A 15,710-nucleotide genomic window follows, 5' to 3' on the forward strand; every position below is an offset into this window, starting at 1 on the left:
CACATACAGCCCCCCTTTGAATGGGCCCCTTCACAATCACTTGAAAGGAGCTCAGGGTGTCCCCCAAACAAAGTCCAAAGCAGCAAAAGCCTGAAAGAGCCTCTAATAAGCTTTTAACTATTTTACATCGGGGCGCTCTCCTGCTCCCTTGCACCCCTGCTTGCTCCTTAGCCCCCCCAGCTGCCCCCCCCCCCCCCACCTCCAAACCTCACTGCCATTGTATTTCCCGCCTGATTTATCCTTTCCTTCAAGCCGCGTTGCAAGCTTTTCAACGTCCTCTCAAAGCCGTACAAGTTCTTCATTATTCCGTCTGGACCGGGACCGGGACCGACCCCTCCCGAGACCTACGCCGGACCGGAGAGCTCAGAACGGGAGCGCCGGACTTCAAGACGTTTGGGTGTCATGGACCTCGGTGGTCCGGTCGCCGTGGAAACACTTTATTGCTGTGGAAATTGCCCGAGTCTTTGAGGAGGTCAGAGTTCGGCGAGGATACGATGGGCCGTGGGGTGCGGGGGGTCCCGCTCGGGGGGCGACGTCACAGCCAGGAGCCCCTCGGCCTCTGGATGACTTTTGCGCCGCTCGTTATAAATTTCATGCTAATTGTTGAGCGACCGCCAAGCGACAGGGCAGACGGTCCGCCAAAGATGACGAGCTCATCGCAACTAGGAAGATGCCGGTTACCGTGACGACTGAAAATGTGCACTGCGATGACGTTGGATAGTCGGCCATCGTATAGACGAGGGTCAACCACTTTTTTGGGCTGGGCGCTAATTCTCAGCTAGCGATTCGTTAGCATAGACATCATTGAGCACATGTCGAGATGAATTTCTGGATGTCCCTCTGAATTTCCATTCATCTGCAAAACGAGACGCGCTTGTCGTTGTCATATGACCGCTTCACTTCCTGTCAGCCAGCAGCCGGCTCAGATAGTTCAGCAAATTAGTCAGGACTGCCCTGAGGTGTGCGTGTGTGTGTGTGTGTGTGTGTGTGTGTCTGGGTGGGGGGGTTACAGGTGCAATCAGTGGCACAAGGTGGAGTGTGGGGGTCCCAGGGGAGGAGTCAGAGGTTATCTGAAGGAGCAGAGGGCACAGAACTTCCATCTGCTTCACTTTTCATGATCCTATCAGACCTCCGACACCCCCTTGAGCCCCCCCCCCCATCCCCACCCCCATGCAAGGCCTCCACATGAACTTCTACAATGTTCACTTCCATCTCAATGCTGGGAAAAGCAATGTGCGTGTGTGTTTTCATATTGCATGGGTGCTCTCTTGATTGACACTTTCCTGTCACTTAGTGGGCGGGCCCCAAGCGCCCCTGAGGCAGTGTGTGTGTGTGTGCGCGTGTGTGTGAGGTAGAAGACCATCGAGAATGTTGTGCGTATTTTTGTGTGTTGTCTTTGTGAGCGTCAGTAGCCTTGTGACTTTTTTGTCTCCGGAACAGTTAATGACTGACTCGTTCAAATGGGACGTTTTCCATAATAGGACTTTTGTCTCGTCTCGATCACTCTTGATTGTTGGACTATGGCATCGAGACACACGCACGGCAGTAAAAACGTGCGTGTGCGTGCGTGCGTGCGTGCTTAAGAGGCCTCAAGCACACACTTCTACCTGTCGACCCCCTGACCTTTGAACTCTAGAGGTTACTTGTGTCAATGAAGACCTTCTGACTCAGGCTCCGCCCCCCTGGCATTTTGTGGACTTTCCTTGGCTGCTCTTCTGTCTCCACATCTCATCTTCCCACCTCAGCCCTGCAAATAGTTTTGTCCGATTTATTTGCGTCCAGGAGTTACCCTGCTGTGAGCGCGTAGCGTGAAGCGTAAGGTGTCAAGTGAGCAGCAGATGTCGGCTCCGCCCCCTCCAGACGACAGACTTGTTGCAAAAACAGAAGCTTAGCCGCCAGCTAATTGCTGCTTGAAGTTGGACGAGCTGTTGAGAAGGCATCATCGGGAGAATTCTGACAAGATTGCAAAAATCTGGCTTTTTTTTTTTTTTTTTTTTCCAAAGTCGCATTGTGCTCAGAACAAATACTTTATCTCAGAGCAGAAGATTTCAAAATATTATTTATTCATTCATTTTTTTATTTGCAAAAAAGCTGATTGATCGGAAATGATAATGTGGAAATGATAATGTGATCACTTTGAGTCATTGTTCCCGTCGCGTGTTAACTTTTGTTACCTTCACGAGCTTGATGTCGAAGATTTCAACATTACATATTTTAAATAAATCCACAATCATGCATAGAATCCTAACCCTGATTGAAGCATGAGGATACACACACACACACACACAACACAACATACATGGAACACGCAGTTCCAATGTGATCATTCGTCAAGCCCCCATTCCCCCATTCTGTGCTTGTATACGAGACACACAAAGAAGAGTGTTGTATTTTTTGTATAAAAGTAAAAACTTTATTGTGCTGAAAAGTGTCAGTGAGGAAATAGGATAAAATCTTTCTGTATGTACAAATAGTTCCAAAACATTCCAAAAATAAATAAAGCCAAGTCCTCATGAATAATGAATGAGTCTTGAGTGTGAAATTTCACACAACTAATTGGAGAGTTGACCTTTCGACTTGGCTTGGGCGCTCGTGCACGCGCATGCAGGGCTCCGTCGGAGTGTGAGAAGCACCTGTACTCGCGCTCGCGCCGGGAGGTCCGTGAAGGCGAGGGTGGGGATGGGGTTGGGGGTCACTCCAACGGTCAGAAGAGCCCCCGCGGGCGGCCAAAGAGCGCGTGCTCGTGCGCGTGTTCGAGCGGGCTGCCCGGGCTGTAGGCGGGCGAGGAGGAGGAGGAGGAAGATGATGAAGACGGCGAGGAGGATGGCGAGCTTGTGCAGCAGGAGAACCAGCCGGAACCGGGGCCGTCGCCGAGGGCACCGTCGCGAGGGGGTCCGCCGCGGTCGGCCATCCGCAGTGTCTCGGCCAAGGCCCAGATGTAGTTGTGCGCCATGCGCAGGGTCTCGATCTTGGTCAGCTTCGTCTCGTCTGGTAGCGCCGGAAGCACGCGGCGCAGTTCTTCTAGGGCGCCGTTGAGGTTATGCATCCGGTTCCGCTCGCGGTCGTTGGCCTTCAGCCGGCGGCTCTTCCGGACCACGCGTACGGTGGCCTCGCTGCGCGCGCGCCCCCGCCGCCGCTTCTTCTGCGTCGGTGGCGGAGGCGGTGGCGACGAGGAGCGCGTGCTGGCGCGGGAGTCATCATCGTCGTCGCTCAACTGGAAAAAGTCGTGCATGGCGTACGCGTCCATGTGTGCGGCGGCTGGGCTCAGGTGAGCGAGCGCGTGCGTGCGTGTGCGTGAGGGCTCAGGACGAGCGAGATCGTGCGAGTGTGGCACACGACCGACCTCAGCCCGCCTTTTATACTGCAAGCACACAATGGATGGACCCCCCCCTCGCCCCCCAGGTCCCTGCCGTGCCCCCCCGATCCTTTGCCCCCCTGGGGAGGATGAAGAAGATGAATGAAGGCTGCCCCGTGCCGCGGGAGCTGCTCATTTGCATAACCAGCCCGCGGGCACGAGGAGCGTGCCACCAATCACGGCCAACCAATCACAGGCTAGCCACGCGCGAGTCACCCCCCCACCCCCGTTTCTACCCCAGGTCACGTGACGCCAAAAAGTCCGTCACACGAGACACAATCCGCGTGTGCGTGCGCTCGTTGTGTCGTCATTAAGAAATCATGAGACTGTGCGCGTGCGCGCGCAATATATCAAAGGTGAATAGCACCATTGTGTGCGCGCGCCGTGCACTTCTTTTCACGCTTTGTGTCGCTTTTCTTTCTTTTGCTGCTGCTGCTGCGGCTTTTCTCATTGTAATGCACGCGCAGCGCACGTGCGCGACACCAAACGGCCTCCAATTGGGACCTGTGCGACTTCTTATATTACTAAAAATTCCCACTTTTCATTTTCTTCATTATTTTGCATCGTGTAGACAAGTAATGCCTAAAGCTTCCCGATCTCAAAATATTCGGAACTCATTGCCAAACATAAGTGAAATGCGCTTTGATAAATCAATTTATAAAAGTCGCCGGATTTTTGTTTCTCCATCATGTGGCCTTGTTTTGCTGTCTTGTTGAAATTTTTATTTAGATGCGCAATATTTTTCTCCCTTCTTAGAAGTGGTTGATGTTTGCTTGAATTATTCACTTGCACACTTCCGCAGTTTCATGCGGGGCTGTCATGCACCAAGCACCGTCCATAATTCTCAGTTCGGTCCACGCTTTTTGCTTATAGTGCAAAATAACAGACAGTGTTGTCGTTAGATCTTTTTTTAATATCTCATTTCATGAGATGCACCTGTATGGATTGATACAATTAGTTGTGTGTTGCGTGGGGAGGGGGGGGGGACAAGTAGGCTATTTTACAAGAGGGAGGAGTTTATGACGGGTTTTTTTTTTGTCTTTTACGGCATGTTGACTTCAAAGTGTGGCAGCAGATTGTCTTCGTGCACGTAAAAGTGAATTTTAAAAGTGGGTGGCACACGCGCACATCCGCGCACACGCGACGACGGTAATTAATAAGTGTGCCTGGTCTGGCCTGGCGACAACGGTCAGCGTCATGTGACGTCGGTGCCCTAGCGTGCTTTTGAAACTCAAGCAAAGCCTTCAAATTTGCTGGGTTGAAAATTGAAGCGATCCGTGGAAGTTGTGTCAACTCATTTCTGGGCATCGTTGGGTTGTTTTGGTGCCATCGGTGTAAACGTTGAGATGAATGAAAATGGGCTGCTGATATGTGTTCTTTCTCTTTTTTCCTTCTTCAGCCTTTGCTGCCTTGTGGACGTTTTCATTTGCTTTGTGTACACTTGATGATAACCCCCCCCCCCCTCCTCCCCATGAAAGCGCCCCCCATGAAGAGGAGCGAAAGAAAAGACGAAAAGAAGAAAACAAGTGAAAGAGAAAAGCGCTGGAGTGAGAGGTGTGTGGAGAGCAGCTTGGGCGGGATTAAGACACGAGACCCGCACCCCCCAACTTCTCGTCGTCAGTTTACGCACGAGTGAGGCGCTGCCACAAGTCATGTTTGCGCCCTCAACTGTTGTTGATGTTTTGTAAAATGAAGCCTTATGCTAATTTGTGACGCAATTGGAACGTGCAAATTTGCAGAGGAGGCAAAAGCGCAAGAAAACACAACCTTTTTTTTTTCTCATTCCAATCGTTGGAAAAAAAATTCCGTATTTCAAGTCAACTTTCTATCTGTTACGGAGATGCTTGTCTCTTTTTATAACTTTACCGCAATGTAAAGGGCCCCAAAGTGAAACATGATAGCTGCTCCGCGGATGCAAATGCGGTTTACATGAAGTTTAAAAAAATATATAAAAATACAAGCGAGACTGCATGAACGACAATTTTATCCTCTCTATTTAGGACCACTTGAAATCATTGGCTTGTTTCAATTAATTCGAAGTACTTGTTGAACCTAATAAATTTATTTACACGAGTCACAATAAATATTACAAAATCTATGCAATATTTATGCACACTATATATATACAGTATATAAAATATTACATTAGAATCGATCATTTAAATCATTTAAAACATATTCAGTTTTTATTTTATTTTATTTTCGTGCGCACAAAGCGACAAGAAAGCCATTCAGCTCATTGCATCTATTTCTTGGCAAGACTGTTTTTTTAAGTCACTGAAGAGGGAAGTCAGTAAAATTCAGCGAGCAGGTTGCCAGCAATGACAGCGCTTGTGTTGGCGCATGCAAGCAGTGCACACGAGCAAGCCACTTTTTGGAAGAAGCTCCCACACCTGGACCAGGATCCGGTTGCCGCCGTCACGCGAGGTACGGGCGGGCGCCGTCGGCGTTTCCACGGCGCCGCTCGTCTTGAGCTAAATTATCAGACGAGCAAACAGCGAGCGACAAGTGAAAAGGGAGCGGCTCCCAGAATGCAACAGCAGATTGATGAAGAGGCGGTGGCCGTGCGCGTCCGCGCATTCAGCGCCGTGATTGACGACGGCCACCATTACATTAAAACCTTCCTGGGCAACAAGGCAACAATGGCGAGGGGCCGCGAAAGATGCCGTGATGGACGCCGCCAGAGCGCCGCCAAGGTTTGTCCCAAATGAGGGACGAGCGTCACTTTAATTTTGGAAAGACTGCTTATGTTAAAGCGAAACAGCTTTTGTCGCGCTGTGTGTCCTCACAGGTCGAAATCTTGCATCATTAAACCAAACAAAAAGGCGAGAAGATCTTCCACTCACGCTTACGTGGGGCAGCCATGGTTCTGAAAAGGACATGAAGATTTTTGGTGGGAAATATGATTAGTTCAAATTGTCAGCCTGACCTTTTTTGGATCCGATCAAGGGGACAAGTGAGGCCTTAACACACCTCAGATTAAAAAATATTATCTGATGAGACGTAAGACAGTCCTTTGTTAAATGTCCTCGCTCAGAAAGACGCAACATTGAAATAAGAACAGCCCGACTGACTTTACTGACTAAATGTGCGTAAAGGTGTGTTGAGGAAGCAAAGATCATCTCACGAGCGAGTTTCAACGATTCAGAGCAGGATTCCGGTTTTGATAGCAAAAGAGCCACATACAAACTTTGCTAGTACGACTCTGACTCGAGCCGTCATTAGAAAGGCCACAAAAAAAAAACAGGTACGCTACGCTAACTTGACTGTTGGCCCAGCCTTCGGCGCTAAGCTTAGATTTTGTTGAACTGAGAAGACAAAACGGTTTGTAGCTCCAGCTGTCTGGCAAAAACGCAAGGCCATCATTGGTATCGATGTCCAGACTGGTTTTTAGTTCTCCACCAGTAAAGAATCAACCCCGGCTCGCATGATTTTTAGCTAACGCTAGCACATCCAAGTTAACGGTCCCCAATTTGTGTGGCTCAGTTTTCCCTTTTTCAATATCAGGAAGAAAAATAAACCCACAATGGACTGCACGTGTGTATGTGTGTTATGGCTGAGGGGGTGGGGGGGTGGGGGGTTCTCTGGGACTGTTTTTGAGAGCAATAACTTGAATTGGTGGCAACAAAAGAAGCGGTGAAAAGGAGCCGAGGAGCTGTGAGTCTTGACTTGACAAAGCTGCAAAAACTTTCTTTCAGCCTAATGAAGCTGTTGTCCGAGGGCGGCCGTGAGGGAGGAGGGGGTGGGGAATGGGGGGGGGGGACGCTGTCCTCGGACGTGATTTGTCATACAATCAGAATCTTTAGGACCCCGCCACACCTCCTCTCCATATGTCTGCTTACTTTGCATCTGAAAGGTGGGGGTGGCACTGTGTGTGTGTGTAGGGGGGGGGGGGGCTTTTTTTTTATGGCTGCACAGTCTCAGTTTGACAAAAGTGACGAAGACGACACACGCACACGATAAAATTGTTGACATTGATATGAGAGCAATAGAAGGGAAAAGTTTGGTGGGAGTTGGAAGTAGTTGTGCATGTGACCATGGCGACAACAAGCCATCAAGAAAGAAGATCATGAGGAAGATGATGATAGTCATGAAGCCGACGGTGGTGATGAAGATGAAAACAGCAAAGATGATGATGACAATGATTGTGACGAAGACTGCAATGATTTGAAATGATGACAAGTTGGGAGTGATGACAACGATGCCTCTAAAATTTGGACGATACTGAAGATGACCATGGTAGTGAGGAAGATGATGAAGACGACAAAGATGATAAAAAAGGGGTGATTGGGGAAAATTGAAGTGATGAAGATGATGGTGAGGCTATTTTTAGACATTCCCAACCAATCAGCTTTCTGAAGACCCCGAGGCCCCGCTCGTCTTTGTGTTTGTGTGTGCGTCGGTGTGTGTGTCCTTCTGCGCGTGGGTGTGCTGCCATCTACTGGCAGAAATACGAGCTTTTAAACAAAGCCCACATCTGGTGATTTGTTTTCAGTTTTACACGACAGGTATTTGTACTCAACTTTGAAGTGATAAAATTTAAGACTATTTTATTTTTTGAAATAACCCCATGACAATTATTTTGATAGTCGAACGAGGAAGTTGCTGGTTTCCTCGTTTGTTGGTTTATCGATGTAGGCGGGACAGAACAGACGCCAGGGAAAAAAACAAAAACAAATGCGAAGTAACAATCTGAAATGAGAACGTCTGAGATTCTCAAACACAATTAGACACAGAAGAAGAAGCAGATCTCAAGAGAAAGTAACCGAGCGCAGGTACGTCAGAAGAAGTAAACCCAAAGAAGTCACGCCACTTCCTGGTGCGTTTGCCACAGCTGTCAATCAAACGGGATCCAGGTGTGTTCAGGCCACGCCCCACGGTGAGTACACAGACGCTAAAGTCAAAACTTTATATTTCTTCCAACCAAGTTTACTACAGAAGTGACACTAGTGTGATCATTAGAAATATTCGAGTAATAGGGAGGAGTTTATTAGACTACTCACAAAGTGTACCAGTGCGCTTGACTGGAATCTAAGGGTAAGCGTAAAACTCTTGCCACATCAAAACTTTTTTGGAACGTGTGTGAGCTGAAATTTGGCCGTAACCTCCAAAGATGAACATTTCGTTTGGGAAAAGATGTCCCGCTAATTCACGGCGCCATTTTGACGACTGTTGTGATCTCCAAATGCTCCTGGCAGGTGAAAATAAAATCAGCCATTGTGCCTACATTGTTTGCGTTTTTCATTGTTTTAGTGAGTGATTTCCTGTCAAGAAGCTTCTCAGCATGATCTGATGTCAGCATCTGCACTCAAACCAATTGTTTGTGCTTTCTTCAGGATAGGCGCAAAGCACTGTACGGGAAATGACATCACCGCCTCATCCGCCGTGTCACTTCCTGCCAAGCTCAGATTGCATCAACATGCTGTGATGTCATCGTCAGACCACCACTACCGAATCTACCGATCTGCGTTCCGCCACAGTTTACCAGAGACCGTCCGGAGTCTTCTCGAGACGCATAAGACCAACAATACTACAGGATAGACTCATCGGAGTCCTCCAGAGTCCTGCAGGGATCCACACGCAACGTTCCCAGCGAAGTTGTCAAGAGACCCCTCAGAATCCTGGAAAACAAACCTGCCATCTTGATAAAACTTCATCCAGATTTTCAAGCAGAAAACCAGCAAAGCCAAGGGTTACCACCAGAACCAGACCTGGATTTGACGATGGAAGAGGATAATGATTCACATCAACCTTCACCCGTTCAGACTCCTCCTCCTTCCCTGAACACCCATCAGCCTTCTTCCCCTGCTCAGCTGGACCCTCAGAACACTCCTTCTGTTGCGCACCTGGACTGCTCGCTTCCTGTTCACCTGGACCCCCATCAGATCCCTCTTCTTGGTCACCTGGGCGACCTTCAGAATGCTGCTTCTGCTTACTTGGACCCCAGTCAGAGTTCTACTCATCAAGCTCCTTCACCTGCTCACCTGAACTCCCAACTTCCTGCTCACCAGGACCCCAATCAGGCGCCTCTTCTTGCTCACCCGGACCTTCAGCAGACTCCTACCACTGCTCACCGAGACCTCGAGCCTCCTGTTCACCCAGACCCCAATCAGACCTCTGCTCACCTTGAACCCCAGCTTCCTGCTCACTTGGACCTCCCTCAGACTCTTACTGACCCGAACCCCCATCAGACTCCTACCACTGCTCACCGAGACCTCGAGCCTCCTGTTCGCCCAGACCTCAATCAGACCTCTGCTCACCTTGAACCCCAGCTTCCTGCTCACTTGGACCTCCCTCAGACTCTTACTGACCCGAACCCCCATCAGACTTCTACCTCTGCTCTCCCATACCCCCACGAGACTCCTGCCCCTGCTCACAATGAACCCCCGCCGCCTGCTGAACTTGACCATCAGCAGGCGTTTCTTCCTGCTCACCTGGACCCTCATCCGGCTCCTCATCCTGCTCACTTGGACCTCCCTCAGACTCCTACTCTTACTGACCTGGACCCCCATCAGATTTCTACCTCTGCTCACCTGGAACCTCAGCAGACTCATACGCCTGTTCACCTAGACTTCCCTGCTTGCCTGGACCCCTGTAAGACTCCTACCATAGCTCACCTTGACCTTCAGCCTTCCATTCAACTAAACCACTGTCAGACTCCTCCACCTGCTCACTTGGACCCTCATCAGGCTCCTGTCACCGCTCAACTGGACCCCTACAACAATCCTACCCCTGCTCACCCAGACCCCAATCAGACGCTAGTGCTTGCTCACCCGGACCTCCTTCAAGCTTCTCCACTTGTTCACCTTGACCCCCAACTGGCTCCTCTTTCTTCTCACCTGGACCTCCATTCCACTCCTACCCCTGCACAGACTCCTCCACCTGCTCACCTTGATGACCCTCATCAAGCTCCTCCACCCGCTCACCTGGCCCCCCATCAGATTCCTCTTCCTGTTCACTGGGACTTTCCAGGTACTTCTGAAGAGCCCAAACTTTGCGGTTTCCTGCAAAAGCAGGGGGGCCCTCTGCGGGCCTGGAAGCGGCGCTGGTTCACCTATGAGGAGAAGCAGAACCAGATGTTCTACTACCGCACCCCTCAGGACGTGACTCCGCTGGGCCGGGTGGACCTCAGCTCCGCCACCTTCACCTACCCGCTCAAAGCCGAGATGGGCACCTTCCACATCGAGACGCCCGAGCGTACCTACACGTTAAAAGTACAACTCTGACAGCACAGCGCCGTCGCAAACATCCCGTCCCGCCACTCGACCCGCGTTCTGCTCTGCCCTCCTCAGGCGGTGACGCAAGATCTGATGCTGTACTGGCTGCAGCAGCTGCAGCTCAAACGCTGGCAACACCGACAAAACCAGACAAACGCCTGCCCCGATGCCACGAGCACAGGTGGGTCGTGCGACGGTGACCTCCGTACTTTCCGGTGTTTGTAGCGCCGTGAGCAGCAGTGTGGGGAAGGAATGTTGTGCAGATGGGCGGGGTGGCGGGAAGCAGGAAGTGACTTTTTCGGGAGCTTCCTGTTGTTGCTGAGGACCCCTCTTTGGTGACATCATCAGCGAAATAAACCACAATCAGGACCCCCATCCTCTTAGTAGTTTCAGTATGGCGTTATAAGTGTGTGTTTGTGTGCGCGTGTATGTTTGTGTGTTTTGCCCCGTCACCATTTGACCTGTTCATCAGGAATCCAGCTTCTGTCGTAACTTGTCCGAGCATGAAAAAGTTTCACCCTCTCGTCTCGCAAGTAGAGTCACAGCCCAGTCAAGTTCAGTTTTTTTTTTTTTTTTATGACATCACACTTGGGAGTATTTTTGTATACACCCAGGCAATGTATTCTTCCTGAAAAATACGAAACTAGTTCAATTGTGGCTTTTTGTCCTCTACTTCTATTGAGGCATGTAAAAATGAATGAGAGCGCCCCCTAGTGCCAAAGCGCTCGTGACTAATCGGCTGCTTGTGGTCGCAGATGACTTCCTGCCGATGCTGAAGAGTCCCGCAGGACTGGTGGGGGAGGAGGCCGCCAGCGAGTCGCCTCAAAGGACGCCGCTCGCCAACATGTCCATCAAACATCCTTTCATCCAGATCCAGTGAGTCTCCTTTTCCATTCAAAGGATGGAAGGAAGTGAGGAAGCGAGACCCTTTGCCAACAACTGTTTTGTGTCCTATGACAGGAACACGGTCCACAGTTTTCGGAAGAGATCATCTCAAGAGTGGCCCCAAAGTGTCTTCTACGTGCAAGCTCCAGCCGGAGGGGCCTCCGCCGCCAATGGCACCGGTATGTACCTGTTGCTATGAGACTGAAAGATCAGCTTCCCTGAAAAGCCCCGCCCCCAAATGACACTTAGTCATTTCTTAAGCCAAAATTATTCCCTGATGATATTTTGCGGCGTCTGTAGGCAATTTCTTTTATTTGCCACCGGGCTGGGTTCCTGTGAGAGCGATGTAGGATTATCTGAAAGTGCTGCAGATGTGGTCTTGGTCTCTTGGATTAATTGTCCCGAACTAGAACATCCTCAATCATTTCTTCCAGGTACCACATCGATGTCTCCTGCCGGGCTGGTCGGACGAGCGGCGGAGGATGGAGCCAGCGGAGCTCCGCTGGATTCTCCACGGAGGAAGAAGAATTTGAGCTCCTCGACGAGGACGGCGACTATGTCCTCAGAGACCGTGTCCCGTCTCCGGCGGGACAAGGAGATGCTGACGGAGGAAGTTAAAGCTCAGAAGGTCAGGAGGCTCAGCTTGCACGATAGCGTGCACAAAACACGCGCGGACGAGATTGGCACTTTGGAACTTCTTTTTTTTTTTTTTTCCGCAGGAGCTCGTGTGGCTCCTCCACAAAACCTTGGAGGCGGCCCAGCGAGAAAAACGAACGTGCGCGGACTTTATGGCGGCGGAGGGCGAGCAGGAACGGCTGGAACTCTTGCGGCATCGTGAGCGCCAGGCGGCCGACCTGCTCGGACGCGTCGAGCGAGCGCAGGCGGCGGCGGAGGCTACCAGACGCGATCTGGACCAGAGAGACCTGCAGGTGGCGCAATTGCAGGACGAGATCAGGAAGCTGACCGAGGAGAACCGAGCCAAGCGGGAGGTGAGCTGAGTTCCTGTGTCCAACTTCCCGTTGTTCTTTTGAACCGAAGGAGCAAACCCTTTCACGATTGATCATGAAATAGTGACCGGTTCCCGTCTGATACCTGCTTAGGTGATCATCAAGCTGTCGGAGCACGTGGCAGCATGCGTGTCCGCTCCACCGAGTTGGACCCCACCCACCTGCGCTCCGGACTCGCTCAGACAACTCAAGCAGCGCGTGGAGGACCTGAAGGTCAGGAAAATGTTCTCGAGAGGTCGCCGACATGTCGGGCTGACAAAGTCACCTTTGTTTGCGTCTGCTTCAGGATGACATTGAGGCCTACAAGACGCAGAACAAGTTTCTCAACTCTGAGATCTTCCAGCTAACCAAACTGTGGAGGAAGAGCTCGGAGCAGGAGCGAAGTCTGATGGTCAAGGTGGGTCGGCGGGATCGTCAGGCCAGCTTCTTCTGTGTCTCGGCCGACTGACGGTTTTTCCCGCCGCAGTGTGCCTACCTGGAGGCGTGGCAGTGCCAGGCCGAGAGTCGCTACCTGGGAGTTTTGCGGGAGCTCCAGGAGAACAGAAGTCTGGATCCGGACCAACAGCGGACGATTCAAAAGATGGTAGAGGACGCTCTGCAGGGGCAGGCCAAGAACATCAAAGCCTCCACAAACAGCCTCCACGACGAGTACGGATTCAAGATCATCCCCGACTACGAGGTTGAAGACGTGAAGCTTCTGGCCAAGATACAAGCGCTGGAGATCCGCTCGCATAACCTGCTGCGACAGGTCTGACCTGACACCAGCCTCTGGTCTACTGGACCAAACTTCATCCCCTCTTTGTTGCAGGAGGGTCGAGAGCGCCCCCTATTGAGCCGCTGGGCTCAGTATCTTGCCGGCAGGTCCGATGATGACTTTTGCCCTTCGCCAGAACTCAAAGGTCTTCTACGGGCCGGCGTCCCTCCAGAGTACCGGCAGCGCGTCTGGCGCTGCTTGGTCCGAATCAAGACCAGGGTTGCCAGAGAGCGCCACCCGCAGCGATACCAGGAGGTAGGTCCCGCCCATTCCCGAACTGTCACGTTCACGTTGGGTCTGACTGACGTCCTTCCCGTGTGTCTCCAGTTGTGCGACAAGAGTCACACGTGTCCTCATCCCGCCTCCAGGCAGATCCAGTTGGACCTTCACCGAACCCTAACCAGCAACCGCAATTTCTCCTCCCCGTCTAGCCCCGCCCACCAGCAGCTGCAGCGCATCCTATTGGCCTTCTCTTGGCAGAATCCCTCCATCGGCTACTGCCAGGGTCTCAACAGGTACGCCCGCTCCAGAAATACCGCGATACACCTTCAGTACGCCTTGTTTCATGGAGAATCAGCTTGACTCGCTGTGACGCATGTCCCAGGTTGGCTGCCATCGCTCTTCTGGTCCTCCAGAGTGAGGAGGACGCCTTTTGGTGCGTGGTGGCCGTGGTGGATGCCATCATGCCTCAGGACTACTACACCAAGAACCTTCTGGCTGCGCAGGTCCGCAATGATCTCACTTTGTAGAGCGTGGAGCGGCTTGACCGATCAAGTTCCCTACTTCCAGGCAGACCAGCATGTCCTGAAGGACTTCCTGGTGGAGAAGCTTCCTCGACTGGCGGCCCACTTTGACCTTCACGGCACTGACGTGTCTCTGGTCTCCTTCAACTGGTTCCTGGTGGTTTTTGTGGAGAGTCTTCCCAGTGATATCCTGCTGCCTCTCTGGGATGCCTTTTTGTACGAGGGCACCAAGGTACGTACGTACGCGCAATGCTCTCTCACGCACACTCATTGATAAGTCTTCTTGCGCTACAGGTGATGTTCAGGTACGCTTTGGCTCTCTTCAAATACAAAGAAGACGACATCCTGAAGATCCACAACAGCGTGGACATCTACCAGTACCTTCGCTTCTTTACCAAGACCATCACAGATGCCAGGTACTGGGACCACCTGCACCGGTCACACCTAACCTCGAGTACAGTTTTGTTCTCAAGCTATGTTCAACACTGTTTCTCTGAGCGCTGTGCGAGAAGGGCGCCCTCTTCTGGCGTGTCATCACCACCACTGATCATATTTTGACTGACTCGTGTTGGCATTGGTCCGATGGCTTGCGCGTGTGCATGCGTGCAGGAAGCTGATGGGAATGGCCTTCGCCGACATGAACCCGTTCCCCGGCCGCTTGCTGAAGAACCGACGGGCGCTTCATCTGGAACGCTTGCAAAGGGAACTGCGAGAGCTGGAGGAGCAGCAGAAGGCCTTTGCGGCGCTCAGCGGCGACTGCTCGCAGCAGCAGGACAACCAGATGGACAATGGGGCCAGCGATGATGACGAGGGGATGAGTTAAAGCCAATATTTTCTCTGTCATACAGCACTTTTTTTTTTTTTTTTTGCTGTGTGTATAAAATAAAATCTTCGAGGTGAGGCAGACAAAGAGGGCAGCCACACCAAAAGGGGGCGTACGAGAGCCCGCGGGTTCTTCTTCTCGGCATACACCTGGCTAGCTAGCCGTTAGCTTGGTAGTCAAGTTGTTCACTTTGAATTTGTAAATGGTTGGGAATGAATGAGCGCAAAAACTTCTGGGCAGCTAGACGTCTATTTGCCGACAAGGTTCTAATCTCGATGGTACCTGAGGTGACGCCAGTTTGCTCCACTTTTGAAGACTACAAAAGGTAAGATAGTCAACGTTTTTAAATTCCACTTAAAACAAACAAAAGGTTTGGCATGGTCTGTTCAAAAGATTTGTGGATGTTCATAAAAAGTTACATTTAAATGAGGCGAAAGTTTGGAAAAACGACTGAAGCTACAAATGCTAAATTAAATTAAAGATAGGCCTTATAGGCTTGAATTTGCACGTTATTTAATGAGAAGCCTCTTCAGAATAAATTTTGTATGTAAGTAAAATGAATGTTGATGAACATTTTTTTTTCTGCTAGATATATATATATGGATGTATATTTGGGGTGTCTAGAATGATTAAAAAAAAACAAAAAAAAATCTGTTGCACCCTGTGGAAAATTGAGCAATTTCTTTTCTGTAAATATATATTGCCCATCAATGTTTCTGTGAAAGAATTTGGGGTAATTAAATTGTTTTAATTTTTTCCCCAAACACATTTCACAAGCTCAATTATACGTGATTTTTTTAAAAATATTTTTTACATTATTCAATATATATAATATATATATTATCATATTTGTTGTTATTGTACCCCCATTTAAGTCCAACATATTTTTTATTTGTAAAATATTCATCATCTGAACCACTTATCAT

The 15,710-nt window shown here is 50.4% G+C and overlaps 2 protein-coding genes across 4 annotated transcripts; one reads left to right on the forward strand and one right to left on the reverse strand.

Moving 5' to 3' along the window:
- Window positions 1-2,391: 2,391 nt before the first annotated feature.
- neurog1 (neurogenin 1) lies at window positions 2,392-3,372 on the reverse strand. Its single transcript, XM_049741400.2, has one exon. The coding sequence runs from the start codon at window positions 3,245-3,247 to the stop codon at window positions 2,705-2,707; it is 543 nt and encodes a 180-aa protein (XP_049597357.1). The 5' UTR covers window positions 3,248-3,372; the 3' UTR covers window positions 2,392-2,704.
- A 4,593-nt stretch (window positions 3,373-7,965) lies between these two features.
- Window positions 7,966-15,359, forward strand: tbc1d2 (TBC1 domain family, member 2). Of its 3 annotated transcripts, none has more exons than XM_049756859.1 (16): window positions 7,966-8,234; window positions 8,692-10,569; window positions 10,648-10,753; window positions 11,328-11,448; window positions 11,533-11,636; window positions 11,892-12,085; window positions 12,177-12,446; window positions 12,558-12,677; window positions 12,751-12,861; window positions 12,931-13,212; window positions 13,273-13,473; window positions 13,546-13,733; window positions 13,823-13,943; window positions 14,008-14,193; window positions 14,256-14,377; window positions 14,571-15,359. In XM_049756859.1, exons 2-16 carry the CDS (start codon window positions 9,079-9,081, stop codon window positions 14,782-14,784), a joined length of 3,831 nt encoding a protein of 1,276 aa, XP_049612816.1. In that variant the 5' UTR covers window positions 7,966-8,234; window positions 8,692-9,078; the 3' UTR covers window positions 14,785-15,359. The 3 variants fall into 3 exon arrangements, with proteins under 3 accessions (XP_049612816.1, XP_049612820.1, XP_049612828.1); XM_049756863.1 differs by lacking the exon at window positions 7,966-8,234 and adding an exon at window positions 8,241-8,392; XM_049756871.1 differs by lacking the exon at window positions 7,966-8,234 and adding an exon at window positions 8,402-8,553.
- The last annotated feature ends 351 nt before the right edge of the window (window positions 15,360-15,710 follow it).

This window comes from Syngnathus scovelli, chromosome 1, assembly GCF_024217435.2.
Source record: "Syngnathus scovelli strain Florida chromosome 1, RoL_Ssco_1.2, whole genome shotgun sequence".
Taxonomy (NCBI): domain Eukaryota; kingdom Metazoa; phylum Chordata; class Actinopteri; order Syngnathiformes; family Syngnathidae; genus Syngnathus; species Syngnathus scovelli.